Below are 18,062 nucleotides of genomic sequence, written 5' to 3' on the forward strand. Positions count from 1 at the left end.
GTTTGCACTTTGAAGATGTTTCAAGGACCAGATAGGCTACAATAATGGGCTGTTTCCCCAACAGGGCTGGAGGTTTGGGTTTGAAAAGGCTCATTCTTCAGTGATTACAGGATACACGAGGAGAATAGGTAGGGTCTTTTACTTCTAGAAGAAGAATTTTCCTGGACTGAATCCCAGCCACACTTCCCCATGTTTGGTGATCCTAAGCTCTTCTCTTCCCCGATTCTATGGAAATTAGACACAAAATTCTGGGGTTTCTAGAATATACGGCAGAAAGAATGTCCCTTCCTTTGTGATTACTCAACAGCTCAGGGCCCTTCATGAGCCCCAGTTCTGCTGTTTAACAGAAGTGGGACCCATTTACTTGTCTCTCTTGACACGATGGCTGTGTCAGGTAACAAGAAATACTTCCAACAGCACGGTCCTGGAGGCAAATTGAAACTGTAGGACTTGAACTTGAAAACACCTTCAGAAATGTTTTATCGGCACGTGATGTTCCCACTCGAAGTTGACGGATACCACTTCACAGAAATGCAATCATCCATTTGTTATAAACAGCTCGTGGATCTCGGCTATAAAAGCCCAATTCAGCGAAGTTTCTCGTTCGCACTCCTCTTGGCAAGGCATGACGTTAAACACTCATCTGCTTACTATGATGGAATGACTTACGGAGTGAGAGGGAGAAAGAAAGGTCTGCAAGAGAAAAGCTTAGGGTGATGAGGGAAAGAAGTCCCAGCTAAGCATTCATTAGAATCTGGTTTATAGACCTGTTTCAGACATGCACTAGGTGGTATATGCTTCACTTCTTAAACCAGGACTCTCAGCACTGCTGACATTTTGCGTAGGATGATTCTTTGCTGTGGGGGGGCTCTCCTGGGCATCACACTGCCCACTAGAAGCACCCTACACTCCACCAGCCTTGGGACAACCAAAGTATCTCCAGAGATCCCCCCAGGGGGCAGAGTCGTCTTTTGTGGAGAACCACTGTTCTCCTGAGTGTTCACTTGCTCATCTGGAAAGTCAAACTCTTTGAGAGTGGAGAGTGGCTGTTGGGTTTAAGGGACAATGAAAAGGTAATCTGCTGGTGAATGTAATGTACTATGATGACATACGCACCTTTATGTATTCACATGTTGAATTGTAAGTATCTTCACGCGTAACAGATTTGGCGGATCTCAGCCCGCAGAACCAGATGAAGGTGTTGAGGAGATACTGATCCTCTTTACAACAACAGAGAAATCCAGAGTGAGAATTTCCAGACACGTTCATGTTCGAACCCCCCGTGCAACAAGTTAAAGAAAGGATTTAAGGGCCAAATGGCGATCTGATCCTTTAGGTTTATTCTGACTTTGAAGATCTTTGAAATTAGGAAAAGTACAGTGGGAGTAATACTCCTTGAGTAATAAATATCCATTCTCTAGCAGCTTATCAAGCTCCAGTCATTAGAATAAATGAATTTCCCCTAAAAGTTACTTACCTAGAGAATTTTACACCATAGACAGGGCCTCACAAGCAAACTGTTCAGGATAAAGCTCCAGACCTCTAGTTGCTCTTCTAGAGAGAGAATGCTCTACCTCTAAGAAGAATGTAGGCGGTCAGTAGGCATGGCCGCGGAGCAGACGGCTCAGAGGAAGCATGGCTGAGATGTTCAGATCAAGAACAAAACCTATTAATTGGTACAGCTAAATGGACAAAGGAAATCTGAAGCCACACATAGCAGGAGTAAGTACAATTCTTGTTCTGGAAGAAACTTCGAGTATATGGACCCTAGATCTGTAGACGTTTTGCTGGGATCTAGAACTTCTGACACTCTTACGAACTTTTAGAAGTTAGACAGTTTTCCTGGAAGGCTCTAGAGTCATTCATTATTTAAATAATAGGAATTTCAAAAAAAATCTACAATGCAAGAAGAGGTGCTTTGAACTCAGTTCTGTTCTTTTATTATTTTTTAACACAGAAAGAGGAAGATCGCCCAATACAATTGTTAGATGCACTCCTTTCCTTGTGCAAGCTATGTCTGCTTATTGCCAAGCAAATGCTTATAAAAGGATCAGAGGCACAAACGAAATGAGTTAAGAGAAAAGATGCAAAGAGTTTAAGATGAGTATCTTGTTTCTAAAAGTGATGATTTAAGTATAGCGAAAACAGGGTGTTGTGCTGGAAAATTAAGGGCACCTTAAAATCAACTGGGCAAAGGAGACCTGGGATTTTTTTTTCTTTTTAACTCTCATAAACGGGATATTCATACAGAAATTCAAAGGTTTGGAGAAATGTTGGAATATCTAGAAACTTAAATAATTTTTTCCCTGCATTTTAATCCTGTGTTAGGCCTCTCAGGAAAGATTTATTTCCCCTGATGCAGCATTTAGGGTGGATGCACATTTGCACTCTGCATATTTTCCAGCAACTTTAGTTTCTTTGGACTGACAACACTGGAGAAATAAAGAATACTTATTTAAGAATACCATAGCATCTGCTCCTTTAAAATTTTGGCAGATATGGAAAAGTTCCAGGAGATAGGAGACATTTTCCTCTTGGGTTTAAACCTGTAATAAAATGTTGCTGACAGACTAATTATAAATGTTTCATATATTTCGTGCATATGTGCTTCTAAGCCAATTTAATTCCCATTAATGCTAATCTTGTTAATGCCCACTCAGAGAGGAAAGGAATACTCTTAGTAAACTATTGATTTATTTGAGCTATTTAAATGGGGGAAGAGAGAACTAGATGGGAGAAGAAAAACCTCCGCTTTACCCACATCTGTAGTTCTTAGAATATTTTCCAAATATTAATGAATATTCCGTTATTCTCGGTACAAACAGGAAGTAGGGAAAATAAAGTGACAAAGTGATAGTCCTCCACCCATGAAAAATAATGGCATTTATTCATCTTTTTAGTATTGGCTCCAAGATTAGAAATGAGGTATTAAAAAGAGAAGCAGATTTTCTTTGTTAAAAGAGAGCTCAAGAAAAATGAGATTCCTACTTGTAAGCTCTTAACTGAAGTGGGTTTGTCTTTAAAAAAAAAAGTCAAAACCACAACTAGGGAAGTTATGCTACTACTTTTTGTCCTGTTCCCAGTGTGATTGTCCATCTCGTTCCCCAGATAAGAAGCCAGTAATTTCTCCCAACCTCAACCAAGCTGAGAGTTCCATAGCTCGGGGCATTTCAACGAGCCACGATTGGCTCTTAGAAGATACTGTGCCCAGGTCCGAGTGGTGTCCTTGAACACTGATGACTCCTCAGGACCGAGTGTCACAAGGCTGGCCTGGAACTTTTGAAGGCAATAAACAGGAAACCCTTTCTGTCTTATCTCCGATCATCCCCAAACTAGCGAACTGTTTCTAAAAGTACAGCTGTCTTACTTCTCATCCTCTCTGGAAGAAGGGGCATGAAAAAGGGAGTAAGTGGAAGATGGGGTTTTTGCCCGACCTCCCCGAGACTCAGTTTCTTTATCTTTAAAATGGGGATCATAATCTCCTTCTACCACATCGCACAAAGATGGAAGAAGGTGTTTTATTTGAAAGCACTGTGGTTAGCTGTGAATAATTGTGGGCAAACCTACAGTATTATTAATTGGGAAATGGTTTTGAAGAAGTGGCACAGGAAAAAAAAAGAAAGGGAGGAAATGTAAGGAGAGAGCGTTTTATCTGGGACCTGTGAAAAGAGAGACAGAAAGAGAGAGGTAGAGACAGAAACAGAGAGACTGATTTACCCCCAGGACTTTCTTGAAAGTTCATGGTCACCGATGCTCAGAGTTTATAATTGTGCATATAAAACATAAAACAGAAATCGAAAATTGCAAGTATTTTGGTGAGTGAGGTTTTCCTTTTTTGTTTATCCAAATGTTCCGGGCCGGTGACACAGGCAGATGGGGGAGGAGGTGAGAACACGCTCTTAACATTCATTGCAAAAAAAAAAGAAAAAAAAAACTGAAACAAACATTTTCAGCACAAATATTAAACTGCCTTTTCTCTACCGATTGGTAAAAAAATATATTATATTCTGATTTTTTTTTTTCTTTTTAAATTATATGGTCATCCATCCCAGCCGAAGTCCTGGCCGGTCATCTGGTAGAACTTCAAGTTGAATGGCCGATAGAACTCGCGCAGCCTGCGCACCACCTCGCGGTCGATCTCGGGGTGGGTCCTGCCCTTGGTCTTGCCCAGGCAGTGCGGCTTGCTGCTGCCCTCGGCCTTCTTCAGGCAGGGGAAGCCCTTGGTCTTGTTGAAGTAGAAGTGCTTGTCGGTGATGATCCTCTTGAGGCCCAGGAAGTCCTGCACGCGGCCCAGCTCGCCGGCCGGGTCGCTGATGAGCCGCTCCCCACTCACGAAGAGCATCTGGCTGATGGGGAAGTGGCGCAGCCAGTGCTCCAGGTGCTTGGCGTAGATGCCGATCTGGATGGCGCTCCACGACGTGTCGATGAGGCCCGTCGTGCGGTTCTTGAACGTCAAGCTCTCGAAGGTGGGGATGTCGGGCCGCTTGGACAGCGTCTGCGTGTAGTCCGAGATGGCTCGGGTCACCGGGTCCCGCACCACCACGATGAGCTTGGTGTCCTTGGACATGGCCGAGATGCGCGCGGGCGCTTCGCGGGTGACGAAGTAACTGGGTGTCTTCTCCATGGTGATCTGCCCCTCCAGGGTCCTCGGCATCAGGTCCCTGAGGAAAGCAAAAGGGCCTGTTAGAGCCTGAAAAGGGAGCGACTTTCCCTGCTGTACAGAGAGAGCTCATTGCCAGGGAGGGGGGCGTCCTCTAGACTCTGGGGGGGGGGGGGGTGGTGGTGCCTGAACTGCTGGTGCCCACCCTCCCACTTCCTAGATGGAGAAGTTGCACAAGCCTCTCAGGTCCCTAGTGTATTTATTTGTTTTTAATTTTTTAGGATTTTATTTATTTGAGAGAGAGAGGTAGTGAGAGAGAGCACCAGCCGGGAAGAGAGGGAGAAGCAGGTTCCCCACTGAGCAGGGAGCCCAATGTGGGGCTGGATCCTAGGACCCTGGGATCATGACCTGAGCCCAAGGCAGACGCTCAACCAACTGAGCACCTGATCCTCGTGCATTTATTTGTTTATTTAAGATTTCTTTCTTTCTCTATTTATTTGACAGAGAGAGACACAGCAAGAGAGGGAACACAAGCAGGGGGAGTGGGAGAGGGAGAAGCAGACTCCCCACTGAGCAGGGAGCCCGATGTGGGGCTTGATCCCAGGACCCTGGGATCATGACCTGAGCCAAAAGCAGACTCAGCCCACTGAGGCTCCCAGGCGCCCCTCCTTCCTCATGTATTTAATGGGAAATAGTAATATCCACCTCACACGGTTGTTGCGAGTTAATGTAATATCCTTCAATACTTCAGGAGAGTGTGGGGCACAGAGTAAGTGTTATGTAATTTTTTATCTTATTTTTACCAGTAACCCACAATGCTGTCAGAAAATCACCTTCATCAAATCCTTTAGGTAAATTAGACAATCCTAATAAACACGATCATACTACTAGGAAATGGTATTAAAATACCCCGAGCCCATTCTGCAGTTTTCTTACAAACAAAGCAGTTCTATTTAACATAATGCCACTGCCTGGTACACAACATTACTTCTCTTTAGAGTTTCTGAATTTTCCTGTAACAAACAAGACTTATTAAACAATCCGTCTTTTATTGAGTAACTTGAAATGCCATCACTATACAGATCATGGTTCGTCTGGACATGGGCTCAACTGTTGTTATCATCATGTATTTTTCCCACGACAAAGTGAATTCTGGGTCTTTGCCATTCAAAACGTTCTTGATTCTTGTCTGCTTATTCTTCCTGATGAAGGTTAGGATCACTTTGCCCTGTCGAAAGAAAACTATGCCACTGGAGTCCTGACGGAGCAGACGTTCCCACCTAGGTCAAGCAAACAGTACCCTACTGAGAACTGGTGAGTCTCAGGGCCAGTCAAAAAGGATGAGCAGGAGAGATAAAACTACTTACTCTTCCAATTTGAACGTACTACCATTACGTCCACTATTTGATATTCTGGCATTGTCTTTCTAATCCCAAATTTTGTAAGAAATAGCTGTGGCTCAAATCAATAGAATAAATGTAGCCGGGGATTTATTTCAATAATGACACTAAATTCGTCCTCTGATCCATTGTGAGAAGAATCAAACTTCTAAATGTTCTGACACTGGATTGACTTTTATTCCTGGAATACAAGCTGTTTCTGTTGGACTCTGATAGATTGTTCTTCTAATATCATCCTGGATTTGGTTCACCATTATTTTGTTCTGGATTTTTCATTCATACTCATTAATGGGATGTTCCTATAGTTTTTCTTGTGATCAATAGCTTAATCAATTGCTAGAATATGAATTAATCCACCAATAAAATGAGTTGAGAAATGTTTCACATTTTTCTCTATCCTAGAGAAGTTTAAGTAGCAAAATAATTTTTTTGAAGATTTTTTACATTTATTTACTTGAGAGAGAGAGAAAAGCAAACTCCCCACTGAGCACAGAGCCTGACATGAGGCTCAATCTCACAACTCTGAGATCACAACCTGAGCCGAAATCAAGAGTCAGACGCTTAACAGACTGAGCCACCCAGGCGCCCGGCAAAATAATTTTCTGTTCCTTAAATTTGGTGGGCATTACCTACAAAGCCATCTTACACTGATGCTTTTGAGGGTAAGGACAGGAAAGAAACAAGATTTTTCACACATATCTTTTCAGTTTCTTCCATGGTAATTGGTTTCTTGTAAATACCCTGCCTTGTCTTGACAATTTTGGCAATTAATATGTTTCCATAAGTCACCCAGTTTAGCAGTGAGTTACATCCTCAGTCTGAACTGTAATTTTATAGTCCCCAGGGATTTCCCATTTTCTGCCTTTCTTTCTGTTTTCTAGATTCTGTTATCTGTTTAAATACATTTATTTGCATTTTAGCTTTGCATTATCTATAATAGCCAAATGATGGAAGAAGCCCAAGTATCCACTGATTGCTGAGTGGATAAAGATGTGACATATGCACACAATGGAATATTACTCAGCCATCAAAAAGAATGAAATCTTGCCATTTGCAGTGATGTGGATGGAACTAGAGAGGATTATGCTAAGCGAAATAAGTCAGAGAAAGACAAATACCACAGGATTTCACCCACATGTGGAATTTAAGAAACAAGTGAGCAAAGGAAAAAGAGAGACAAACTGAGAAACAGACCCTTAAATACAGAGAACAAACTGATGGTCACCAGAGGGGTGGTGGGTGGGGGATGGATGAAACAGGTGATGGGGATTAAGGAGTCCACTTGTTGTGATGAGCACCAGGTGATGTATGGAGGTGTTGAATCACTCTAGTGCACACCTGAAGCTAATATTACACTGTATGTTACCTAACTGGAATTTATATAAGAACTTTTAAAAGACCCATTCTGCTTCCCATTGTCATTATTTTTGGCAAAAATTCCTCAACATCTGTAGCAGTAAGCCATTGACCCTGGGCTAGTTCGGGGATGCCGGGATTCTCAGATCTTTGCGGTCTTTGATATTTTAGCCTGGTTATGTTTACTTTTTTCCCTGGGGAAGGACATGATAATTAGATACCTGATTTCTCTTGCTTTTTTGCTGTTGTTTTAAGAAAGCTGCACTTCTTTTTGCAAAAGAACCTTTATTGTCACCCACCCCCACTCCCGAAATATGCCTTAAGCTCTGGGGAGGACTAAGCAGCAACCAAAATTCAGTGTTGCCGCAAGGCAGACACAGATTGCTGTCACTACGCACGTTAACACTGGTGTCACTGCGTGACATGAATTCACAGCCTCATCACTGTGCATCTCCCCACAGAGAACTGAGAAATGGGTGAGGCCACCCCACTCTGGAAGCTTAGGTTGCACGTTTACAAAATGAGCCAGGAGATCCACCCAGACATTGGTGGAATGATTCAGTGAAGGAAATTTGATCAACTGTGTGAAAAACATCGGGGATAGCAAAAGCAAACACTAAGTATCAGCGAAGTGATAAGAAAGAATATTTGGTGATTAAAAAAGGAAAAGGAAAAAAGTCCACATTCTTGCCTCCTCTCCTGACTTTTAACTACTCGGCCTCCTTTTTTGGCAAGACAGGACATACTTCGCTCAGAAGCTACTGGTTGGGGGGGGCCTCAATCTCCCTCTCTCTGCTGTCGCAGGGGAACCCCCAGATCTCCAGCAGCCCTTCCCACCCAGATTCTGGCTGGAGACTGTGCTGCACGAGAGGAAATCCCACTAATGTCTCTGAAAAAAGAAACCATGTTTTACATTCTCTCAATAGAGTAAGGGAAAAGAGGTATCCAAAATAGGCGTTTGAAGAGGAAACAGCTAAAATGGGATTTCAGAAAAAAACACATTAATGACTGTCATCTCTAGGATGAGGAAAACGGACTGGTTTGGCATGGTTTCGGGGGAGGGCGGGGGCGGGGAGTCCCAGCGAACTGGAAGCCACCTGCAGGCCACCTTTCTTCAAAAAGGAAGAAGTGATAGTCTAAATAAATCCTTAATGAAGCTTACGTTGTAAAAGGACTCACAACAGGATTCTTTAAATAGTCATCTCCTTTTTAATTTCTTTATTCATTTTCTTACTGCAATTTGAATTTCAATGTTTAAAGTAGAGCTCATCTATCACATAGAACGAAATGCAGGTGTAATTTGGAATACCGTATTTCAAAGTGTTGAGGAGAACCTGCAAATCGTCCTTCTTTACCTGAGTGAGACATAACACTGTGATTTTATTCTGTGTCAGGACTTGGGCCCAAATGGGCAGAGAAAAAGCCATCCCAGTACCATGAAACCTCGGAAGAGATACCAGACAGGCTAAGGGAGAAGAAAGGTGTGTATAGTAAGACACGTCAAGTTTCCCTAAAGACGGAACAAGTTGGGGTGGCGAGTGAGAAATTCGATTGGATGATGGGAGAGGTAGGTTGCAGGAGGCCTTAATTTCCAGGCTAACCGGGTAAGGCTATCCCCAACTTCACCTCTAAATAGTGATGAAGATCTGGAGACATTAATAGTAGGTATGGGGATGGATGGGGAAATGGGTAGAAATCAGAATGATAAGGAAAAATTAGGAAAGCTTATTTTTTTTTCCTGAGGAAGGCAAAGAAGGGTTAAGAAGAGATCTCACAAGCAAATTAAGGATTATTACAAAGTGGGTTGCACACATGTGCTCGTTCTCCCCAAAGAACACAACAGCCAAAAAGTAGAAGCAATCCAAGTGTCCATCAGCAAGTGAATGGATAAAGAAAATATACTCCATACACACAACGCACACAATGGAATAGTATTCGGCCTTAAAAAGGAAGGGAATTCTGACACCTGCTCCAACATGGAGGAAGCCTGAGGACATTCTGCTCTGAGAAATTAGCCCATCACAGAAGGACAAACATTATGTGATTCCATTTATATGAGTCCCAGACAGAAAGTAGAGTGGTGGTTGCCAGGAGCTGGGGGAGGGGGAGAGAATTGTTTAATGATACAGAGTTTTAGTTTCGTGAGATGAAGAGTTCTGGAAAAAGACTGCTCCACAATGTGAATGCACTCAGCACCTCTGAACTGTACATTTAACAATGGTTAAGATGGTAAACATAAACATTATGTCCATTTTATCATATTATCATTTATTTAAAAAAAAAAAACCAACAACTCCCCAAGAAGACAAGGGCTTCAATTGCATCAATAGAATTTAATTAAACAAAAGAGCCTTTTTGGTTTTGCAGATAATTAAACATTTAGCACAAGGTACTGAAAGAGGTTTGTGCTGTGGTTTTGCTTTCCTCTTGCTAGACCAAAGGGGACTATAATAATTTATGTGATATTGTGTAGCTGTCTGATTAGGAAATAATGTTTTTTGGCCTGCGTCTGCCCACTGCTGGCTGGGTGACCATGAGCTAGTCATTCAACCTCTCCAATCTCAGCTTACTCACCTCACCCAAAAAAATCAAGCCAAGGGGCTAGGGAAACTGGACCATAAGCTGTGTTGACATGACCATTAGGGCAGGGAACATACCAAGAACTGTTCTTAAGAAGGTATTTCCAGCTGCCAAGAGAAACCCACCTAGTCCAGATCACAAGGGTCCAGAGGAGGACAGAGCCCCTCTGACATGTTCCTGGAACATCCACACATCTGTCCATTAGAGGCCCTCTGTGTATGACATTCAGGCAGAACAGTGCCTGATTTGAAGGCCACGAACTGGCAAAGCCAAGTTATTTGCCTGTTATGGTGGGAGAAAGGGGAGCTCGGTTTTTAAGGGGAATCAGTTTCTTCCCATGCCACGTGGCACAGTTATTCCCAGAAGGGATCTGTTTGGTAACACTTCCATGTGACCAGGGACATTGTGCTTCCTAGATGTCCTGGGGATTTCATTTTGGATCCCATGTCACACTGGGATGAATCGCTATGGGCCTACAGTTATTCGAACAGCTTTCTAGTGGTCTATGGTATAGGATATGGCCAAGTATGAACCATGAGACACCTGCTAAATAGTTTATTTTTACTTAAGCCCTAAGTCAACTGAGTTGTTCATAGTAGGAGTACTAAGGTGACCCAGAAGGCCTTCCCACTGCCACACTGTGGATAGGACAGATCTGCCTCCATGACAGCACCCTACTGATAGTCCTAGAGGCAAAACCACCACTGTCTACATCACCATCACCTGCATGGTCAGGGACACCACCAAGAGGCAGCCCTCAGTGGCACTCAACAACACAAATTCATTGCACATTCAAAAAAGAATAAAAAAGAACCCACCCCATGTGCTTCACCCTTTGTATTCCTTTGGGTCACAGTGCTCTGAATTCCCTCTGCCCTCATATTGTCTTCCTGCTCCCCCACCCTCCCACAGGAACTGCTACTGACCCTCTCCAGAGGTACTTCTTCCTTAAAAAATTACCCTCCCTCATTGTATTTTTAGTAAATGGTGTTGGGTCAATTGGTTATTCACATGGAAAAATAAATCTTGATATCTTGCCCTATAGAAAAATCCACTCCAGATGGTACATATAAATATAAATGATAAAAGAGTGAAACTTTTGGAAGGAAACCTAAGAGCGCATCTTAATGATTGAGGGGGGCAAATATCTCTTAAGTTTCTTAAAGGAAGAACCACAAAGAAAAGAATGATGAACTGGACTATATTAAGCATAAGAACTTCTGTTCATCAAACGATACCAATAAGAGAGTAAAAAGGCAAACATGAGAATGATGGTAAATATTTAAAACACATACACCTGACAAAAGATTTATATCCATCATACACAAAGAGCTCCTGCAAATCAATGAGTTAAACAAAACTAGCCATCATGAAAGAAAAATGGGCAAATGTCTTGAATAGGCGCTGCTTACGAAAAACAGTATCCAAATAGTCAGTAAATGTATGAAAAGGTATGGCACTTTATTAGTCATCAAGGAAATGCAAATTAAAACACAATAACATACACCCACCTGAATGGCTAGAATAAAAACCACATAGAATTCCGAGTGTGGGCGAGGATGTGAAACAACTGATTCTTTGTTGGTCTGAGTATAAACTGGCATAATGGCTTTCGAAAACTATTTGGAACTATCTACCAAAGCTGCACATATGTATACATATGGCCCAGCAATTTTGCTCACAGGACTATACACAATAGAAATCGTACATATGTTCATCAAAAGACATGGTCATGAACATTCATGGTTAATCATAACAGCCCCAAACGCAAGCTCCCTAAACATCCATCAAAAATAGATATGGGCGCTTGGGTGGCTCAGTTGGCTGGGCAACTGCCTTTGGCTCAGGTCATGGTCCTGGAGTCCCCGGTTCAAGTCCCGAGTCGGGGGTCCCTGCTTCTCCCTCTGACCCTCTCCCCTCTCGTTCTCTCTCTCTCATTCCCTCTATCTCAAATAAATAAATAAATCTTTTAAAAAAATAGAAGATTTATATACATATATATGTATGTATATGTATATGCGTGTGTATATATTTTTGATGATACAAACAATACATACACATACGTATATGTATATATAAATAAGATACACATAAAATACAGAATTGTAATGAGTGACTCAACACTTGTGAATGAATACCATAAACACAACGTTGAAAAACACAGCCAGTCACAAAAATGTACGTACTATGTGATTTCTCTCATCGTAAATTCAAAAACAGGCAAAACCCACCTGTGGTGTTAGATGCTGGGGACAGTGGTTACCCTTAGGAGAATGAGTGACCAGAAGGGGGCACAAGGTATTTCTGGAGAGGTGGGAATATCCCACTCTGTAATGTGGGATTTGTGTCCTTTTCTGAATTTGGTTATATACTTCAATAAAAAGTTTCCAAGACTTATAAAAAAAATAAATGGTCCAATTCTCCATAATTCTCCAAGAAAAACACACATTTCAAAACAGTGCATTTGCTAAACCAACTACATCTCCAACTCAAAGAAATTTAGATCATAAAGGAAAAGAAGCTGACCTCCCATATGTAGGAATCAGTGGTCCTCTCAATGACCCTTTCCCCTTCGCCCAAGTGATCAGAACAGGAGCCACCTAACCTCCGTCCCACACCTGGGCCACTGATTCTCACAGTGCTATAAGCACGGTGGTGGTTCATGGCATCATAGTGGATGTATCTCTAAGGTGTGGGCAGGGGTACGGAGATATCTGAAGACTGCATTATGTTTGCAAACCATTTTAGCAACTGCTTCCTCATTTAATCTTTACACGGCCCCATGAGAGAGAAGTTAGCCATCGTGCTCCCCAATTTTTCTGATGAGCAGGCTGAGATTCAGAGAGGCTAGGCAGCACGCACTAGTTCCCACAGGCAGTATACGGAAGGTGACAATGGGTGCCCTGGTGCCTGGTGCAAGGTCATTTCCATCGCAACGGATGAGAGAAAGTCAGCAGATGAAAGGGGTAGGATGTGAATACAGTGAAGATGGTTGGACAGATGGAGAACTTGAGAATCTGAGAAAACTGTCCAGAGGGGGGCTGTGAAGACCCCAGCAGAGCCAAACTCTGACCTGAATACCGAGGAAGGAATCTGTCATCGAGGGAGCTGTATGAAGTTGACCAAGAAGACGATTTTAAGATTAAGGATAAAGGAAACCCCACACCAGTGCACCAGCTGGAACGGATGAAGAAACGAACTCAGGTGGTTAGGTGCGGTGGGAGGCTCTTCCAACAAGATCCGAGCTTGAGGAGCTAGAGACCTGGATTCGGGGCGGGGGGGCTCATGTGGGACAGGGAGGGGTGTTCTGATGACGCTGGACAGCTGAATTATGATGGGAACAAAGCAGTTTTCAAAGAAGATCCCCAAGTTTTACACATAGAAAATGACAGGAATTTTACTAAAACAAAAAACCCCCACCAAAAACAGTTATTTTGAAGAAAGAAGTAGGCTCCCCTTTCTCTAAAAGAGAAAAAAAAAAAATGTTTCTCTTTAAGTTGAGTTGAGGCTAATTTTTATTTTTATTTATTTATTTTTAAAGATTTTATTTATGTATTTGGCAGACAGCGAGCACAAGCAGAGAAGCAGAAGAGGGAGAGGGAGAAGCAGGGAGCCTGACGCCGGGCTCGATCCCAGGACCCTGGGATCATGACCTGAACCGAAGGCAGCCGCTTAACCAACTGAGCCACCCAGGCGCCCTTAGGCTAGTTTTTAAAAGTTAGGATTCCTGCCTAAGAATTCTGATGAGGGTAAAACATTATTGATTTTATTATAAAATATGACACGGAAGGATCACCTATGTCTCCATGAAGATAACACTGTTTTATAGGAAACTCAAAACTGGGAATAGAATGTGGATCCATCTTGATTTTGCTGTTCCTAAACAGTGTGATCTGGAGCAAATCACTTTCATTCTCGGGGCCCTGGCTTCTTCAGAAGCAAAACAGTAAGACTATTGTCCTCCACGTCTCTAGGACCTTCCCACCTCCAAGACTCGATGTAAGGAGCAGGACTTAAATTCATTATTAATTTGTCAGGCTTACAACTCTGCACAGCCTCACAACTGCTCTGTTCTGAAGTGTGACCCCACCAATCACATCAAAAGATGTGCGTATATCAGGGACACCTGGGTGGCTCCGTCAGTTAAGCATCTGCCCTCAGCTCAGGTCATGATCTCGGGGTCCTGGGATCGAGTCCCATATCGGGCTCCATGCTCAGTGGCGAGTCTGCTTCTCCCTCTCCCTTCTGTGATCTCTCTCGCTCTCTCTCAAATAAAGAAATAAAATCTTAAAAAAAAAAAGATTTGTGTAAATCATTAGGCAGGGCCAATCTGCATCAACAAAATCCATTTCAAGATCAATGAAGTCTGAAAGAATAAGGTTAGTCCAAAGGAAGGCTCCCTTGCTCTTCCCCTAGCGCTTGGAGGCAGAAGAAAGACCAGGAAGTCCAGGAGTGGAGTGGTCTCGAAGCATCCAGTAAGGCAGTGACTAAGGAGAACCCATCTCTGCCCCACACCTCTTCTGTGCCCGAAACATCAAAATAAGATGTCACTGCTAGAAAATGGAAGTTTCACAGGTAGGGCTATGTTAACAATAACTGACACAGGGCCACCAAGAATTCAAATGGAGGTGTCTGAAGACAGAAGCCAATGAACACTTACTAAAACATTTACCACTGACCCAGATCTGATGTACACTTCTCACATCATTAACAGCAGTGAAAAGCTGGAATTATTAACATAATTTCATGGTTGAGGAGATAGGTTCAGAGAGGTCACGCGACTTGTCCAAAGACACACAGTGATGAGTGAAAGAGAATGAAAATCCAGGTTAGTTCAGCTCTAACGTGCGTATTCTTTGAACCTCCCCAGACACCCAGGTAGCATGAGCAGGACTCTTGGGGTGGGGATGTTATTGGCCAGTGTCGATATTCTGTCAACACACATGAGCATTCAATGCACTACTTCCCTATGCATTGCAGAGTGCAAATCATTCTGCTTGGAATCTTGCAAACAGGCAAGAGACAGAACATGTTTTTCAAGAGCTTTCTTCCTTCCGGGAAGGACACACTGCAAGGAAAAAACCCCCGAGTTGTAACACAAAGGTAATTTACTTTGAGGAGTCAATAACTCTGGCTCTTGCACGCACACATTTGCTTCGTCTATACAACCAAACACAAACAACGTGTCTGTTTTTGGAAGCCTCCGGCAGCAGGAAATTCTAGGAAAAACATGCTCTTTGCATGGCCCTGGCAAGAAGGTGGCTCCCAGGGGTCCCCGTTGGCGTGAGCCTGGAGCAGGGGAAGTTTTCAGCACACTCCCAGCACTGTCAGCCCGCCATCCCTCGGGCCAAGGTCCAACCACATCAGTATTTCTTTTCCTGCTGTTATGATGTGGGACCCCACTCCAAACGTGACTTGTAAGGCTGGAAAGAAAACTCCCTAGAGCTGGTGTTTGAGTTGGCTTCTGTAGGAGAGGAAGACTTATGTTTTTGAACCCGCTCCCACGCTGACCCAATCTAGATGTACCATTCTTATAACCAAACCCTCCTCAAGGTACATCAACGCCAAGTATAAAGGCTGGTACGCATCCCAGGGCCTTTGATGGGCGATTCCTGGTGAAACTGTGAATGATCAAGTAAAGAAAGAGAAAGCATTCTAACTCTCCCCAGGCTTTATGACAAAGGAAGAAAGCTTATTTGAAAAACAACCAACCAACCAAACAAACAAAAGCCCATTATGTTCCTTGGCTCTCCAGGGGAGGAGAGAAAAGTCAAGGATTCTTGGTTTTGGGGAACATCAGGAAAGGGCAGAAAATACATCTGTATCCAGGTCAGAGAGGAGAATAACCCTGACAGGAAAGGAGCAAGAATTATCTTAGATCATGAATTCAAGCACGAATCCTTCATGTCTGTTTAGGACTTAGTCCCCAAGCCATGCCACAAATTACCTCACTCATCGACTCTGAACAAATACAGAAATAGACCAATATTTTCCAAGGCTTGATGCCTCACCCTCTGATTATCTCCTTCCAAGTTTACTCCACTGGGGAATCCGTTTTTCTGTAAGATTTAAAATATAATTTTTAACTCTATATCCATGGATCCCAAACTCTGTTTTAAAAAGGGGTCTGGCTCTTGGGAACTGATGTGCTTCTCCCAATGTCCTAGCAAGACGCCAAAAAATATCCAGGAAAAAAAAAAACTTAACAACATTAAAAACTGAAATTCACATACAACTCTGTAAGATGATCAGAACCTAAGAAATCATCTGTCATGCCTCTCCACAGTGAGTCTGTTTCTGAACTTTAGACATTCTTTTCTTTTCTTAATATAGTTTTAAAAGATTTATTTATTTATTTGAGGCAGGGAGAGGCAGAAGGAAGGGGCAAGAAAGAATCCCAAGCAGATGCCCGCCCCCCGCCACCGAGCATGGAGCCCGCCCAACAGACGAGGGGCTCAAACCCACCCAACAGATGAGGGGCTCAATCCGACCACCCGTGAAATCATGACCTGAGTCAAAATCACGAGTTGGACGCTCAACAGACTGAGCCACCCAGGCACCCCTGGATCTCAGATATTCTTGAAGCACCAAATTAAAAAGTGAGGATAATTCTTCTGTCCTGTGTGGAGAACTGAACATGCGCACCCCACCCCGAGAGTAGGCACCCCCCTTCCTCAAATTTGTGCCACTGGAGCCCCCACCCTAGTTTCTGCCCTTGGAGAGCTGCAGGCTTTGAAAAGTATTTGCGAAATTTGGAGTGTTTGGGAATAAAGAAAGCATTTCATAGGCGTTCATATAGAAAGACAAACACAGTAATGCTAGAACTAGCTACTTGAAAAACGAAGGTCGAGGGGTGGGAGGGTTGGAATTACACTTTCGTAGGAAGTGCCCAAAGGTCGTTAAAGATTCAAAAGAGAAGAACTTTTATCCTGAGCTAAGCTGTATTTCATTTAAAGGTGTATCAAAATAACACTTTTGGATATGCAATGATTCAGAAACCTTAGCATCGAGGTAACCTCGGGGGAAAAAAACCCCTGAAGTTTCATTTCGGTTGAATAACAGAGAGAAATGAAAAGCTCAAGAATGAAGAAGTCCGTGTATAAGAAACTGAGGGGACATCTACAATCAGAATAGAACTAAGTCTTCATGAATGATTCTGCAGCTAGTTATTAAAAAAAAAAAAGACTCTAAATAGCAGAGATGACGTATAATTAAATTAGTCAGGATCTAAAGTCTGATAAATATTTACAAACCCTTAGAAGTGTGTGAAAGAGGGAGAGAGAGACAGGAAAAAGAGGGAGAGGGAGGTGGGGGTGGGTAGGGGAAGAGACTGATTACTGAGAAGAGAAGATGAAGGTAGGATTAAAAGGAGAAGAATGTTCGGGAAAAAGACAAGTGGGAGGACCGCTCTGCTAGGCAGCAGCAGCACTGGGTGTGAGAACGGGAGAAATCTCAGAAATCCCCTAATCCAGCCCCTTCATTTCCGATGCAGAAAAAACTTCCGAAATCATCTCACTTGCATGCTATAAAGACTTCTCAGACTTCCTTCTGAGAAGTCAGGCAGCTGAAGGGACACAAAGCTTAGCTTAGATTCTGGTCCACTGGCCCTCCCCCTAGTTCATTCTCTTTCTGTGACAGAGCATTCTGCCCTAAATCTAGAAATAGAAGACGCACAGGGCTGGACCACCTTCGCGTTTCAAGCCCCAGGGCATCTGATGGAGGAAAGTGACATTGAACCTGAGCCCTGAGTAGAAGGAGAATCGGGTTTTCTTCATCCTATCTGGTACTTGAACCGGTGTCAGGAGATGCAACAATCCGGAAGGGGAAGATGGAGTTCCTAATGGACGTGGGCAGATGTGGGCCGAGGGTGGCCACCTCTCCCCGCTCTGTGGTGGCCGCCACCACCACGCCCCATCAAGGCCCATCTTGGCCCTGGCAGGAGTTTTATAAGTGATTCGCGGGAGAGCCAGGCTCTCAGCGGTGTGGTACCGTGGACAGCGGCCTCAGAGCGGAGCCCCCTCCTAGCCTGGATTTACCAGCTCTTTGCTTATGTGTTGCTGGAGGTAAGGGAAGAACCGTGTTTTCCTTGCCTGGCGATGGAATCCTAGGACAGTGGGGCAGGCTAA

At 43.3% G+C, this 18,062-nt stretch overlaps 1 protein-coding gene across 1 annotated transcript in view; it reads right to left on the reverse strand.

Annotated features, from left to right (window-relative positions):
* Positions 1 to 3,023: 3,023 nt before the first annotated feature.
* Positions 3,024 to 18,062, reverse strand: part of HS3ST3A1 (heparan sulfate-glucosamine 3-sulfotransferase 3A1) — a 95,917-nt gene continuing 80,878 nt past the window's right edge. The window contains exon 2 of the mRNA XM_025864417.2: positions 3,024 to 4,661. Coding sequence (XP_025720202.1) covers positions 4,040 to 4,661 — 622 coding nt within the window. The 3' untranslated portion in view covers positions 3,024 to 4,039. The remainder of the gene's footprint in view (positions 4,662 to 18,062) is intronic.

The sequence above is a fragment of the Callorhinus ursinus genome, unplaced genomic scaffold (assembly GCF_003265705.2).
Source record: "Callorhinus ursinus isolate GAN/ISIS: 27379988/994484 unplaced genomic scaffold, GSC_fseal_2.0 scaffold43, whole genome shotgun sequence".
Taxonomy (NCBI): Eukaryota; Metazoa; Chordata; class Mammalia; order Carnivora; family Otariidae; genus Callorhinus; species Callorhinus ursinus.